Raw genomic sequence first — 16,307 nt, 5'->3', positions numbered from 1 at the left:
AGGCCCAACGTGACCACAAGCTTATCGTGTTCGAACACCACGCGTCGTTACGTTCGAATCGTGGGGCCCCTCGGGCGAAAACCTCGAAACCGGTTCTGAGCGTACAGAATGGCTGGGTAGCCGGTCAGCATGTATATATACGACTCGCTACAACTTTCTAAACTTCCGTCGCGTATACCTAGACGCGTACGTTCAAACCGTGCACTTTATTTTTCATTTTTCTTCGTCGACGTGTCGTGGTGAAAACGTTCCAGAAGAATTTATCTCGTTAAACGGTCACTCCACCGATGCTACGCGCACATGTTTAGTGTCTAACTTCGAAAATTCTATACCATCTTGTTACAATGATCCGTAATGGGGTGTAAAACGACACAAAACGAATATAAGAATGTATATCAAACTTATCGACACGATGAAACTAAGCATTTCATTGGTTCGTTTATTTCCGAGTAATACGCAAATGAACTCGAATATTCGTTCGATTCCAAGCACTCGTTTCTATTTGTTTACATTCTTGATCGTATTGGACACAAATTCTAAGAAACGAGGGTGAAAGAACTGGAACGAAGAATGTTTTTTGAACGATGATAACACACTGTTTATGCGAATCTTGTCACCGTTCATAAATGAGATGAAAATATTCGAAAGCGTTCAGATGAAGTATATGTGTATCGTGTTTATATGGCTTGATGCGTATCTCCGAAAATGCCTATTCCAATTCTTCCGAAACGATATAGAAAAAGGCTTTTCCTTTGAAAAGGGAATGATAATGGGAGAGGGGAAGGGGAATCGCTTTTCTAAGGCGTAAAGCACGCTAGGACCAACACTTGACACATATCACAACACGACGCGACGTTGGCGTCGTCTCTGCACACGTGTATTTACTATTTATGACAAAGGATACAGCAGTTATACGAACGAGAATAAACTAACCGTTATTGCACTTCGTGCCAAACGCCATGCGATTCTCGCACGCTACCAGCATTCTTAATTGCACCGGACAACGGTTCGTATTCACGACACTTTCCTCCTACTCTAACTCAGTGACTGCGAGCGTTCGTAAACTTCGAAACAGTGATAGAAGACCCTAAGGCGGAACGAGGGTCTTCTATCACCGGCACTTCGCGTCGACGATCAACGATTCGATGACGCTTTTGAAACAACTAACCCGAGCCTACGACGATTATGTGGTCGGAAACGAAAGTACGTATTTTTCAAACTTACCAGAAATATTGTCTGGATCGGTACAAAGTGTATTCTGCCAGTATGGGACAACCCTCGGCGCGTAGAAGTAACTCACAAAAAATCCCAATGGGTGTTTAGTGAAAAATCTTCGTGGTAAAACCTACGCGAGATGGAACTATTTCCCTACCATAAACGAACGTTAAACACAGAAAAATAACACTGAAAAAACATCACCGAACTCACTGTCCTTTTTAATAGGACGTCCCACGTAATTATAAATTCCCTGGCGATGCCGTGTGGGAGCGAGTCGCAGCACAAAACGAAAAAAAAAAGAAACGAATTTGATCGGCACGTAAAAGCTTCGGTAGCTATCACGAGAGGGTACACGAATAGGACGGAACGAAACAATACGCGCGCTGCTCGAGACGCAACTGCCGCCACTACCGACTCTATTTCCCGCTGTACCCCACTTCTTCTCCCGCGATCCCCACCATCTTTCTCTAGCAGTCAACCATTCTCCCCTCTGCCCTGCTGCTGCTGCTGCTGCTGTTGCTGCTGCTGCTGCTCCTATCCTTTCCGACCATTCTTTGGTCCCTTCTTCGGCCTTCGACGATTCTTCGATACCTATCCTGCACGCAATAGTATGTACTTACGCGACAAAGACCCTACAGACACTTGTCACGAACGTACACATACAAGCACACTCGCAACCTGAAAATTTTTAAACGCTAAAACAATTAATTTTACACGATAAGCTTTTCGCACGTAATACGTGTAATTCACTATCTAACGACTATTTGTCTTTATTAAGATAATCATTTCTAACGTCTACTTACGTTCATAAAAACATTTACACGTGCGCAAATAGCAGTACGATTATACTAATCTATATGTATACTAATCTATATGTGCTTTTAACGTTGTAATTATCATGAGCGAATTTTGCTTAAAATCGTTTGTACAGAAAACAATATTTTACTTAATATACGACACGTGTAATTTTGGTCCTTTTGATCTGGAGACGTACTCTTTTTCTTGAAATAATACGATACTGAGTTGAACGCCTACTTGCATGTATGCAACGCGTAGACGCTCTAATGGACACTACGTACGACGGCGTGTGATATGGAGTAAGTAAGTACAATTGTTCAGCAGACTGCGTGACGCTACACACCGAGGGCGTGGCAAAGTATTCGAGTTGCTAATAAAGCAATTTATCGTTATGCAAAGAAAATAACGTTTCATATTCATTAAAATACTTTCACAATCTTTCTAATAACTTCTAAACGTCAAGCAATGGTATAATATAGATGGATCGCGTTGTAACACATGTTACGAAAGAAGAAAACTGTAATTCTACTGTATTCGAAACAAACATAAGAAAGTTTAGATCATAAACATTTCTATTCACGACATAATAAATAATGAGTTTGACAAAAGAGATCTATAAATAAACTTAATAAACTAAGTGATAAAAGTATATATATTTAGCACTCTACTAGCACTCAACTTTATCGATTATCCATTCTTACGACTCCTACGCGTAAATTACACGTTTTATAAGAATTTACTTTTGGAATATTAAATTCAATGTTAGGGTTTTAAAGAGTCGTACAACGAATGACCTTCTATCTATATTGTAACTTTACGTAGATTGCGTACGAAACGAAACTCGGAATCGCGTAAAATGAATCATTGCCGATGACAGTCGCGAATAGATATTAATTCGCGAGACACGAACGGTAGCAGAAAATTTTGTCTCTTCTTTGGAGTAGCTTTGTAGGCTGGCTGAAGGTATAGCGCAACCATTGGAGCTCAAGCTGACGCCGCGTAACCTGTTCTCATTTTTATCGTCAGCATCAGGTTTCAGCGCAGGTGAGCTGCGAAGGTGCTGAGTCGAGTCCAGCGAACCAGCTCGTGGTTCTCGAGCATTTCCTTCTCCCTCATCATAGAAACGCATTGACCTTCGGGACAAAATGCCGATGATCAATGCAAACGTTGCATCGTATTAGCGTTATTCGAGGATATAGCCAGGATTATGTGACTATCTAATAACCAGCAACGATTTTAATTAATTGCAACAGCAAGCGTCTTATCCACCGTGAAATTTAAAACTACGCTCGATGACCGTCTGCTGTTCTTTCGACTCAACGAAACGAACTTGACCGATACTAAAAATGAAATAATTTCCGAACTCGCGCGCTACTATAGCGCACTTTTATGTACTTTTATAAATAGCTATGCGTGTTAGAAAGAAAACAAAATTTGCACTCTTTGATCATTATATTGCCTTTACCGCGTATCAAAGCGAAAAGTTTGTTCGCGTTCAAGGAACTTAATGTACTTCGTCACATCTGGAAAATTCTGTATCGTAGTTTGATAAAAAAGAATGTGCGTTTGGGTCGTAAATTATTAATAGATAGAACATGATGATGTTTACTGTCATTTCTATAGGATTTTATTAACATTGTTACTTCAGTAATATTAATTACAAATACCAATTTTCAATGTTCGATAGTAAAAAAAGAAAAAGACGTTTAAAAAAAGATCGAAAGAAAAAGGAACGGGATCAAAATCAAGTACATACACAATTTCGATTTTACAGAATAGCATGACAATGAGCGGCTGCATTATTTAAATATAATTCTACCGCTTTAACGAACGCGTGATAACCGATTGCTTAAACGGAAGGATGACGATACTTCCGGCGTGAAATGATTTATTCGATAAATGACTATTTATCGGCGATACCGCCAGATACACCGATAAAATAAGCGGAGTTGAATAATATGGGCCTACAGATGACGTTTGTATGATTTATACAACAATTGTACACTATTTAAACGTCGCAGAGCTTGACAAACTATATCGCAATGCAGTACGCTCAAGTCAAGTGCGATGGAAGTATAAAATTCTAAAACAACCCTAATCGGGTGCCCAGCAAGTGTATTTCAGACTACGCATTCTACACGATTTCGTAAGAAATAACGTTATTTCGCTTGGTATTATGTCTTTATGCACTAAATAAAACAGTAATTTTGTTATTCAATCCGAGATACTCATCTTTCTTCTCTTTCTTCTCTTTCCTGCCCTATAATAATTTTGTAATGAGCTACATGTTTACTTATCAGACAACTAATCAACTAATTCATTTTGTGTTACAGTCGTTACACTTCGTGATACATATGACACTAACGATCGGTACAGGGGATCTCGTAATCTCTATCATTGTTATCTCCTCCCTCCCATCTCTTTAACCCATCTTCTCCCGTAAGTACATTGGTTACGACCGAATAGAACATCGAGCGTATTATTTCTAATACTTCACTTACACGCTATTATGTACAGTTATGAATACCGCACCGTGATTCGCGTGATACCCCCGTCCCCCTCAAAGACCATTGAGTACCATTTTACCGGCACGATGCAATTATGAAAGACGAAAGTGTTGTTCAAAACCGGTCGATTGCTTGACGCATATTGAGAGACAGAATAGGGTAGTAAAAAATAGTAAAAGAAATGAGCGAGAGAAAGAGAGAAAAAGAGAAACACACAACGGGAAACGAGAAAGAAAGTAGAAGAAAGAGGGGACACGTATGCATTCGAAATATGCTGTACAAAAGTTAGTTTTTATCCAGTTTTATAAACGATCAGTTCTAGTTTTCGGCGAGCACCGATCATTTTACTATTATACGTTATCTTTGCGGAGTTTTCTATAAAATCCTCTCTGAAATATCTGCCGTTTATAAAACTGGGTATTTGTCGAACAACGGTATAAATTTTTTTTCACGAGTTACGTAATAATTGCGATACAGATCAATTTAACAGCGGCTACGTGAAAGCCAATGGAAGGGTAGCATCGGACTCTTTCTATTTCGGTACTATTATGTACCATAGACTACTCTAAAAGATTAATGCTAGAGGAAAGTGAATATAATGTTTGACAATCGAGTAGAAAATTTTTCAACAACAATGTGAAACAAATAGAAAAAGTAATACACGTATAAATAACAATAATTAAAATTATCAAAGCTACGATTAAACAAACGAAAATATTTCGTATCTTTCAATAACGATCTATTAGATCGACCTTTCTTCTTTAAATTAAATTTTTACGATCTTATATCCTTTTTTAGATAAGGTACTTTCAGATGTAGCCAAAAACCATCGAAAAATGGAAGCCATGTATCATAAATAGATAATAAAAATATATTCACTTTCCATTCGTTCATACCATCATAATTATACAAACATTTAATTTCAGTGTATACTTATAGTTTGAAGACATTCATAGCAATTTCTTGTTTAAAAGACAACGAGGACGGGTAGAAATGTTCACGAGAATGCAAAATTAATATTAAAAACGAACAATCCCTAAAGAAATACATACATGTACAAGCGCCGATTCATTCCATTGGCTCCGTACAGTCATTTCACGTTGTCGCATACATTATACATACACTAGTAAAGAAAAAATTATTTAATTGTACTGTATTTACATTATCGAGATATAAAAATACTAACAAGAAACATACCTATAGACAAGATCCTCCAAACGATTCACCTCTTTAGAAATAAACTAATTCATAATCAAGTTTGGCAGTAATATTGTCCCTATCTAGTTTCATTCTTATTCTTATTGTTGTTTTCAAGACCATCATCTCATTCATTGTCATTAAAACATATGGTTTTTTATGACGTCTTACACTTACACATTTTCTTAACGCTATTCATTAACTTTTAGTCTCTATCCTAAATTCTTTGCTACCTTGGAAGATTTCCATTGTTCGCTGCACAGGCCTTTGCTGTGGGTCAATACAAAAACAAATATTTCCATTATCAGTACAGCTATCATATATTCCGGTCTGAGTGACAGCGATTTACTTATAAAATCATGCGACTTCACGTAACATTTTTTTTTACCGCTGAACCTAATTTATAAAAGTCATAAAAACACGCAATGCAAAACACATCCCACATTCATTAACAAATCTATTAATCGTTACTTATTCTCTTTTCTTTCGGAGAAATAAGTTTAAATGCATAAGAAAATGATAAAATGATCAACAACAAAAGCATTTACAAAGTTGTCTGATTTTTTGATCAACCAATAATAATATAAAATTATATCGACGTTTAAATTAACGAGTATAGGTTCAGCGAAGAATTTTAGCGCCACACACTTGCTACAATCGAGTATAATAGCATTCGTGGTAGCAGAAAGTATTTCAATGTAAGCCATATTCGACTCCTTAGTCTTAAAGAGAATGATGATAAAGATCAAATAATAATAATAGTAATAATAATAATAATAATGATAATAATACTTGACATATTTGTCATAACAACGTTTCACAGCATACACTGCGAAAACGACTTACAACAAACACACGCATGCATCAGTATGTGTACGCATGTGTAGTAAGAATATTTAATATGCACAGATATATTATCTCATATCTCTAGAAATATAATAATTTTTATGTATATATCGTATATGTATTTATGTGCACAGTCTCACTAGCACTGTTACAGCCCGAATAAGTGTCGTGCGTATAAATCTATGATTTCTTTAAAGACAGTTATGTGGAAGAATAATGGAACGATAACTCGGCGAGACACGTGGAATTTATATTATTTAGTTAACACTTTGTCTCTAAAGTTGCTTGTTAAATTTTATCAGGGTATTCGATTTGTATAGTTCTCGCTTCAACTTCTGAATAACATTTCCCGAGCATTCAACTGATGATGTCGAAAGTCCAGTTTGTTAAATACGATAATTCCGTTCTAATAGACGAATAATTCAAGATTGCTTCACTTGTTGACAATGTTGCACAACTCACCGACGCTTCTGCTTCGAGGTGTATACCGTGAATTTTGACATTGTTTTACATTTGGCAACAAATTAGTCTGCATTGATGTTCTTTCTGAAGTCTTCGAACTAATGTCTATCTGTACGTTTATATGCGATGGACTCTTCGAACGTACAGCGTGATGAGGACTCTCGAGATTCGCAGTGAATCGGGGAAGTAAACTGGAATCATTGGATAAAATCTTTGAGCTTGCAGCCAACCTACAAGCGCAAGGAGAACACTTTGGTAAGTTTATCATAATTTTATCTGGCTCGATTGTCAAAGACGACCGACCAAATTTTCTTAACGGGCTGGAAAGAATTCTTTTAGCTCTCAGTTTCTTTTCCATTGAATCTTGGCTTTTTCCTTTATCTTTGCATGTTTTTTCGAAACTTTTACTTGCAAATTTACTACTCTTACTACTCCATGAAAACTTTTTTGTAGATTCTGCTGATTTTTCATTATGAACTTGTGATTCATGCTCTTCGGACCTCTTACCTTTTACAATTACGTCTTTACTTAAAATTTTGGTACAACAATGTTTCTTATTATTCTTCGTACATTCTGAATCCAAAACGGATTCTATACTACTATATTTGAATTGATTTATAGGAGATTTTCTCTCTATTTTGAACTGACTTTGAATACTTTTACAGTCTGAAATACTTTTATTATTATCATTAGGAATATTGGAAAATGACGACAGTGACTTTTCTCCGATCGCATATTGTCGGCAGTCTTCAACCTGTATGTCAACTAAAGTCGTATGAGATATTTGTGTATCAGCTTTCTTACTATGACTTTGACCAAATGAATTTTTCAAAGTCCTGTGAACAATATTCTTTTCATTTTTACCAAATGGATTTTTTAAATTTTTCGGTAAAGAAATATGTTTTTTTGCAACTTGACTAATATGATTCAACCGGAAGTTGTGGCAAATAGAGGTACTCCCTAATATCGTTTTACTGTGTTTGTTATCTTGAACATCTGTTACTATTTCCTCTTCTTTCATACTTTTCTCATCTTGTTGTATAGCTCTTTTCGAATTACTATCTAAACTGGAGTCATCGTCTTCGGAACATGTTTCCTTTAAAGAATCTTTATAATGAACTTTCTGATTAATATCTAGCTGTTGATCACGGAAGAAGAATCCGTCGTCAATAGAAACGAAAGATGATTCTTCGTCACAGGGGAGGACAGGTGCCTTCTCCCCTGTGGGAGGCGATTGCTAGACAAGCTTCTCAGTCTGTGAGCTTGTCGAAATAGAGCTGGTAGTATTTGAATTATTAGAAGTAGTATGTCCTTGACTGCTCACATGTGTATGTCCTCCTCCCTGCCCCCCCTGATTCTGGGAGAGGCTTAGTCGCCGTCAGTTTATCAGTTCCACGCTTACAAATTGTTTCAGTCGCTCTAAGTATTGATCGTACAACTCTACATCATTATGGCCAGCACCCTAAAAACATAAGCGATAGTATTTATACGACTAAATTTCTTGTCTTCTTTACTCGAGAGAAGAAAAGGAAGTGGGTAATTTTGTATACCTCAACCCATAATGGCTCTACTGCTCTTGGACACCTCTCGTAAATTGCCAAACCATGACTAAAATTTATTACATCATCTTCAGTTCCATGAATTACTAAAACTGGAGATGTGACCTTGGGTACTTTGTCTATACTGTAAAAAGGAAAGAAACTTTATTTTACATGTAATATATATTTGATATGTGATAAGTGCAAAATTTCTACAAAAGCATGAGTTTTATATTTACAAGTATATATAATAAATTAATAATATATTATAATAAATTAACATAGAAAATCGACAAATATTTAATTATTATTATTTAGCTTAATTTAATTGAATAAAAAAGGAAAAAACGATGGAGAGTAGATAAGCAACAGTAAAAGTACAAAACCTATTAGCGAAGTATATGTCAACGGATCATGTAATTTATAGGTTTCCATGACCCAAGTATATAGGTAAACTTTTATTGCTTCCTACACTTGAGTTCCGAAAAACTGTCATACCAACGCGGAAAAAATATATGCAGTCGCAGCATTGCTGCAAGCTTCCGTGAAACTCGTTATGCCGGTCAGAGCGTTCCACTTATTTTAAACTTCGTTTAAATTTTAAATACAGAATAAAATGTTTTTTTATATGTATGTACATATACATATATATGTACACCACGTGCATGGATGTACACCTGAACTGGATAATAGTGCCATGCGCGTAAACTTAGCTGTGCGAATCATAGTATACGATAAGCGGATTATAGATCGCGTTTCATTTAACGCGATAAAGGGGGATATGTGCATGAAAAAGAATTGAACATACCTAGGGAAGGCGTCAAAGAACCAAGTTCTTTTGGTGTTAGGGAAAGCAACTCGCATTCCCGACATTAGAGGTGAATGCAGAACAACTGCGCCAACCTCGTATCGCGCGGCCAGATCGACCGTTGGTACAGTGCCGATGCTTTGACCATATAGGATAATGTTTTCGGGGCTAATACCGTAACGTGTTCTAAGAGCGTGCCACGCAGCATCTATGTCCGCATAAAGATTCTTTTCCGACGGTTTGCCACCAGAAACTCCATAACCCGAATAATCGTAACTGAATATATTACAATTTATTCTAGACCCGAGCCCCAAATAAAAACTAGACATCTGTCCGAGATCGACTGCATTTCCATGGGAATATAGTATGGTAAAACGTGCAGTAGCCGAACATCGTACAAACAAACAGGCAATTCGATTTCCTCGTGACGTTCTTGCATAGAAACCTTCCACCGACTCTTTCTCCCTTTCCGTATATTGCCATTCTGCTCTTTCAGACAGAGAAATTGTAACCTTGGAACCTTCGTCCTCAATAAACGCGTAAGTAGGCTCAGGAGGTAGAAACGCTAATTTCGCAGCGATCCTGGACGGGCAAGGTGGACAGCAAAACAAGCAACACAATTCACTAAAACTTAACCCGTTCATCGTTCCACGGGGGTGTTACGCGCACGCGAAAACGCCGTTTATCACGTTTCTTCGTGGAATCTCCGCATCGAGATTTCCGTTTTGATTTAGAAATAACTCCATCCACTGTAATTTCCACGCCTAGTGATTCAACCACAATGTCATTTGTTATCACACTCCTAGAAGAGTCTCTTACGATGAATCAGCCATGACGGCTCGTAAGGCGGACGATTTCTCTCCCTCCTATTTCCTCTCTTTCTCACATAATACCCCCACCTACCGAATGTTGCACACATCCATTGTATTCTGGTAAAACAAGATAGTACAAGAAAGGGATAGAAATCATGCTGCTATTTTGCTACGTTCTTCTTCTCTATTCATTGCTCGCTATTGGTGAAACATTTAAAACCAACAAGATGATTCGATATGCAACGAAGAATGATCGCGTATTCAAACGCGCGTTTCCTCGCTAACTCTATGTTACCAACATTCTAAATAACAATATAAACCGCATTATGAAAACATAAGTATGCGCCTTGCTATGCGACCGTGTCTAGTGATTTTTTTGAAAGAAAGCTACGAGGTTAGCAATAGCAACCTTTCGTGGAAAATCGATTAAATCCAGGTATATGGTAGAAACTCGACTAGTTTCATGTCGTTGCGTGATCGTTGCCGTTCGCCTATACAGTTTTGGCCGATGGCGGCTGTCAACTGGTGTAACTCTGTCTTTCGTCGAATTCATTTTCATCAATTTTCTAATCATTTTGAAAATTTCTATTCGCAAATAGTTATCACGCATTCGCGTTAAATTCATTTCTCTATGAGTCTGTGAAATTATCATTTACAACATTTGTATGACATCGGGAAAAGAAACAATGGGGTAAGTGAACGTGGTGGTATTCTGCACCGCCTTTTAAGGGTGTGTAATATATGTACACACCATTTTCATGTCGCATACAACTATGATAAACGATCCTTAATTCTTCTATTACTGAATACCGTCAATTGATACAAAATAGGTCGTGTCGCTTTCGTTGCGTTAACTAATGAACACTATCCTCCTTTCCCGTCTATTTACTATCATATTCCCGACATCATCGCAGATACGCATTTAGGTGGGTGCGTACATACATGAGGAAACTGGACCAGAATGTTTCTCTTTTTTTTTCCCCCTCTGTATTCATATATGTATAACCATAAAATAAAATAGTGAAAGTGGGATAAGTCGACACCGCGTGAAATGTGTTTATTCTAGTTGTTTACTCGGGCACCGTTTCATATATTTTTAGACTCTAATTGTGAAAATTCATTTCGACGACCCTACAAATATTTATTACGTTAATATCTATTCGACAGTTTTTTAATGCGATTATATTTTTATTTCCGATGTAACATACCAAGCTTATGTAATTATATTATTTCTTTTTAGATCAGCTTTATAAATGATATCATATTTTATTAAAGTGATGAATCCTTTATTAATGTTTATTTTTATTGTAAACGTTCATTTCTTTTTATTATAGTTATTTTTCACATAAAGTATATTTATTACTTGGTAAAATTACGTATTTTAAAGAACAATATATATAAATTGTACATATATTGCACGTGTGAGAAATTAAAGAAATTAAGACAAAAGTATAGTTGTTTCTTATATGAAAACTGAAAATCTCTTGTTTATATTTATTTCTTTTGATTCCTTCCAAATTTATACAATATTGTAATGCTAAATTGTAACATTATTAGATTTTCCATTGGATTAATTTTAAGGCATGTAATATGATATGTATATTTGAAATTTTTTGATGTATTTGATTTTGTTATGTTTCTGTGGAATATACATGTAATAAAGTTCTACAAAAAAGATAAACTTTAAGATATTCGTTATTATTATAACACCTATAATTTATATTTTGATTATATAAATCAAGGTATATATAAATAGATGCTGCATGTATTAATTAAATCAATATATTTAAATACCTAAGTCTTTTACTTTTAATAAATTGCAGTGAACAACCAATTTTCACATGTAAAGGGCATGTGTTTCATATTGATCCTAAGACAAAAAGATCTTGGGTATCAGCATCTACAGCAGCAGTGTCTATTTCATTTTTTTATGACTCCACAAGGAGTCTATACAGAATAATTTCTGTTGAAGGAACAAAGGTGACTGAAAAATGGCTAAACTGTTGAACAAAGTAAATATACACTATATCTAAAATAAATTTACATTATTTTATTTCTCTTTTAGGCAGTAATAAACAGTACTATTACTCCAAATATGACCTTCACAAAAACATCACAAAAATTTGGGCAATGGTCAGATGTTAGAGCTAATACTATATATGGTCTTGGCTTTTCATCTGAAGTAGAATTAGGAAAGGTTTGTGAAATATGTCTTAAGTTAATGTACAGTCACTTGTACACTGCAATCTCAGAGACAATACTATTCATTTGGCAGTTCATAGAGAAGTTTCATGAAGTGAAGGAAGCCACTAAATTAGCTAGTGCTAAATTACAATCAAACAGCTCATCCGTTACTCCTGCTACTAGTGCAAATGTTAGCCCGATTACATCACGATCGAGTATGCCATCGTCAGAACAAGATCTTATAGACCCGCCAAATTCATCGATGATTAATTCCAATATATCAGCATCGAATAATCCCAATCCAAATGCCAACATGATCTCCACTCAAAACAGTGTGTCTTTGGTAAGCAGCAGTCCCTTACCTGGTAGTTGTCAGAATAAAGTGGATGATGAATTGAAAAATGCAGTCCATTCAAGATCACAGAGTGTTTCTCAGCAGAGTACAGAAAGTCCACAACATCAAGGGAAATCATCGCAACTTAGTTCGACGCCAGGTGGACAATCAGCTGAAATGCAGCTTAAGTATGAGAATGATAGGCTGAAACTTGCATTAGCGCAAAGCTCTGCAAATGCTAAGAAATGGGAGGTATGGTTTTATGTATCAAAACATACATAATCATTGTAAAAAATTATCTAGCATATGATATAAGTTATCGCAAAAAATTTGTTTGCAGGTTGAATTGACTACATTGAAAACAAATAATGCCAGATTAACGAGCGCGCTACAGGAATCCACAGCCAATGTCGATGAATGGAAAAGACAATTACAATTATACAAAGAAGACAATGCAAGGATCAAAGCCAAGTATGCAGATCTCGAAGCTGGAAAAATAGCAGAAGGCAATAGTGAAGCATTAAGGTTGAGAGTTGAAGCATTAGAAAGTGAACTTAGAACAAAAAATGAAGAAATCAAAGCTCTTACTATAGCTACAAAAAATAAAGATTTTGTAGTACGTATATATTGTAAAATAATCATATTAAACATTAATAACCAATGATTGTGGAATAATTAAAATGATATAAAAATGTTTTCTAGCTATTATATTTACTAAATGTTATTTCAATCAAAAGAGTATAGTAATTTAATAATAATATCTAGTCATGCTTAATTATTCGTCTATTTTATATAAATGAATATATAAATTCATAATCTCATCTTTTTCAGGCTTTACAGAAAGAAAATGCAGAACTTCGTGAAATGTTAAGGGTTGTTCATGAACAATTAGAGCTTGCATTAAGTGCAAATAAAGTCCAAAAACAGAATTTGGATACACTGAATGCCAGATTAGCTGGATATATACAAGATTTGGTAACTGTACATCGAGAAATTACAAATACATTGCAATCTTAAGTTTCCATGTAGTGATGTCTAAGAATATTCTTCATGGGAGTTTTGTATTTATGATATAAGCGAAGTAAACAAATGGACGGTGTAGATTAATACAATGGGAAAGGTTCCAAAAAAAAAAACATGCATAGTAAAAAAATCTTGAAAAAGTAAACTAAGAACACTATCTTTAAGTGATAAAGATAGATTACATCTCTTTAATGTATTTATTCCGTGTTAAGTTAATGACAGCATTTGATGTTTTCGTTCATAAATTTTTCGTGCCATATTCATGTCCTTATTGTATATAAAAATGTGTTCTTTTTAAAAACGTATTATATATTGTGTTTCTTTAATTAGTATACTTCTGCACAGACGGAAACGTAACTATCATTTACATATTATGTACCTAGTATATTGTACCATAAAAACAATTTTACAATTATTTTTACAGGTTATTTAATTAAAATTTATTGTATTACGTTTTTTATACAAAATGTTACAATCAATTTTTATTAATCATACAAATTATTTACATATATAATTTGTTTTTTTCTGATGATTGTGTCTAAATGTTTGTGAAATAAATTATAGTTGCAATTATACTGCAGTCATCATTACTAATGCTGTTTCACTGATTACTGTTGATCTTTGACTCATTATTAAACTCTACAATTCTTACTATACTATTATAGCTATTATTATGATTATTAATGCTATTATAATTACCTCCACTATTGCTGCACTATTAATTGTTATTATTATTGCTCATAGTATCATCATTAGTGTTACTTCTATAACTGTTATTACTGTTATTGTCATTACATGTTCACAAAGGACTTTTATGATATTTAAAAATATGAAACATATCAAAAATGTCACAAGATTTAGTGTAATACATGTTTCTCGATGTTTTTTGGAACTTAGCCCCTTGAAGACAACAATAAAATTCAGTTCATTGTACCCATGAACACGACTAAAAAAACTGCACAATTAACATTAGTAACGTTTAGCGATACTCAATTATGTAGTATAACTATTTAATTCAGCTGTACATTGTATCCATATTCTTCTAGTTCTAGCACATATTATTTATCTTTATCAATAGTATAAAAATATATAAAATTGGAGAGTCTGGCATGAGCTGTACAGAACCATTGATATCTAATATAAAATGTAACATGAAAAAATATATTATAGGGCTCATTTACAATGGGTAACTTAGTGGTTTGAACATGGAAGGTTATCTAATACGTCAACAATGAGAAAATAATGTTTTTGATGTGTGAAATATTTTATTGTTTTTATTATGAAAATCAAGTTATTATTGTTGAAAAAATAAACATCACTCTTCGTAATATAAATGGATTTATATATATTATTTGCTATTTATTATTCAAATAATCCATAGCAATCAAGCCAGATATTCTTCAATATGTTGTATTTGAATAGCATTATAGACTCATTAGGAAACAAAATTTACCCAAGACTGATGACCGATTGTCTTAAAGATGTCAAAGTGATACTTCTTGCAACAATAATTTCTAGTAGTAAATGAAGTGCGAAATACTAAACAGAGCACTTTTTATTGTACTGACAGTATGTATGTATGTACGTAAAATGTTATGGAAATGAGTTTTAAATTTGAGGAATTGGAAACAAAAGCCTCGCTTGCCACATGTAATCCTAATAAAACATTTTCAGATGGCTTTCTTGTGTTCTATTATCAATTATGATATTACTATATCCATACTTTCATAAATTTTTTGACATTATATGATAAATTTAATTTAGTAATTGTCATTAATAGAATTTTATTACTTATCTAAAATATATATCGCATATACCATGATCGAAAACTAAAGTTATGGAAATTTAGTAAAAATTCTACTGTTTTGTTTCATTAACTCATTCATATATTTAAAAAATATGTAACATTTATAAAGATGCTGATTCTCTTCACCTTAAGCTATAATTTATATATGTCTATAAACTTACGAACTTCTACATAAAGTATAAAATGAAATTATGTTCTTACATCATGTAATCGTAGTAGTTTATAAATTATGTATACTGTGTAACGAAATATATAAACATATAACTTTATAATAATAGATTAAAAATAGTAAAGTTTTATTAAGTTTAAAAAGATTATTAAAATAACAACAGAACATATATTATATTAAAATAAATATGGAAGTCAGCAATAGCTGGTTGTATTTATATCATTTTGCACAATTAGACTGCTAACATTTTAACCGATATCTTAAAAATAAAATCAATTATTACCATTTATTTACTTCTTATTTCCCAATTATATTAAAATAATTTTATATGTTATGTTATATGTTTATACTAACATTATTTTTATGTAATGATTATACATTTTATTTTTCAAAAGTTTACCTAAAATAACCTGATTAAGCTAAATCCATAGAATATCATCTTAATTTAATATTCTTTCGTAAACTACGATATTATAAATTTTTTTACATTACTGAATGTTTTATTTTGCTGTATATAAAACAAGGATTTCGAATTTAAAGTCAGTATTATAAATTTTAGAAGCTTCGATTAAATATTAATTTGATTTATATTTTATATGAAATG

General features: G+C 33.9%; 4 protein-coding genes across 6 annotated transcripts in view; 1 reads left to right on the top strand and 3 right to left on the bottom strand.

The window, feature by feature from the left end:
• The window catches only part of LOC132908185 (semaphorin-1A-like), a 395,917-nt gene extending 394,272 nt beyond the window's left edge, over nucleotides 1-1,645 (bottom strand). Inside the window, exon 1 of one of the 2 annotated variants that reach the window (XM_060961947.1) lies at nucleotides 1,225-1,645. The gene's annotated coding sequence lies outside the window, so the exon portion shown is untranslated. The remainder of the gene's footprint in view (nucleotides 1-1,224) is intronic. The other variant, XM_060961946.1, reaches the window with a different exon arrangement.
• Nucleotides 1,646-3,620: 1,975 nt separating this feature from the next.
• LOC132908202 (uncharacterized) lies at nucleotides 3,621-8,049 on the bottom strand. The gene is made up of 2 exons (XM_060961991.1): nucleotides 5,721-8,049; nucleotides 3,621-5,646 (listed from the first exon to the last, which is right to left on the bottom strand). The coding sequence occupies exon 1, from the start codon at nucleotides 8,047-8,049 to the stop codon at nucleotides 7,000-7,002; it is 1,050 nt and encodes a 349-aa protein (XP_060817974.1). The 3' UTR covers nucleotides 3,621-5,646; nucleotides 5,721-6,999.
• On the bottom strand, nucleotides 3,621-10,425 carry LOC132908205 (alpha/beta hydrolase domain-containing protein 17B). The gene is made up of 3 exons (XM_060961995.1): nucleotides 9,375-10,425; nucleotides 8,579-8,711; nucleotides 3,621-8,490 (listed from the first exon to the last, which is right to left on the bottom strand). The coding sequence occupies exons 1-3, from the start codon at nucleotides 10,016-10,018 to the stop codon at nucleotides 8,407-8,409; spliced, it is 861 nt and encodes a 286-aa protein (XP_060817978.1). The 5' UTR covers nucleotides 10,019-10,425; the 3' UTR covers nucleotides 3,621-8,406.
• Nucleotides 10,426-10,637: 212 nt separating this feature from the next.
• Nucleotides 10,638-15,406, top strand: LOC132908199 (homer protein homolog 2). Of its 2 annotated transcripts, XM_060961984.1 has the most exons (7): nucleotides 10,638-10,877; nucleotides 12,010-12,166; nucleotides 12,252-12,383; nucleotides 12,462-12,713; nucleotides 12,810-12,956; nucleotides 13,045-13,320; nucleotides 13,536-15,406. In XM_060961984.1, the coding sequence occupies exons 1-7, from the start codon at nucleotides 10,852-10,854 to the stop codon at nucleotides 13,719-13,721; spliced, it is 1,176 nt and encodes a 391-aa protein (XP_060817967.1). In that variant the 5' UTR covers nucleotides 10,638-10,851; the 3' UTR covers nucleotides 13,722-15,406. The 2 variants fall into 2 exon arrangements, with proteins under 2 accessions (XP_060817967.1, XP_060817966.1); XM_060961983.1 differs by having other exon boundaries at nucleotides 12,462-12,956.
• The last annotated feature ends 901 nt before the right edge of the window (nucleotides 15,407-16,307 follow it).

The sequence above is a fragment of the Bombus pascuorum genome, chromosome 6 (genome assembly GCF_905332965.1).
Source record: "Bombus pascuorum chromosome 6, iyBomPasc1.1, whole genome shotgun sequence".
Lineage (NCBI taxonomy): Eukaryota > Metazoa > Arthropoda > Insecta > Hymenoptera > Apidae > Bombus > Bombus pascuorum.
This window is presented reverse-complemented; position numbering and strand designations above follow the sequence as displayed.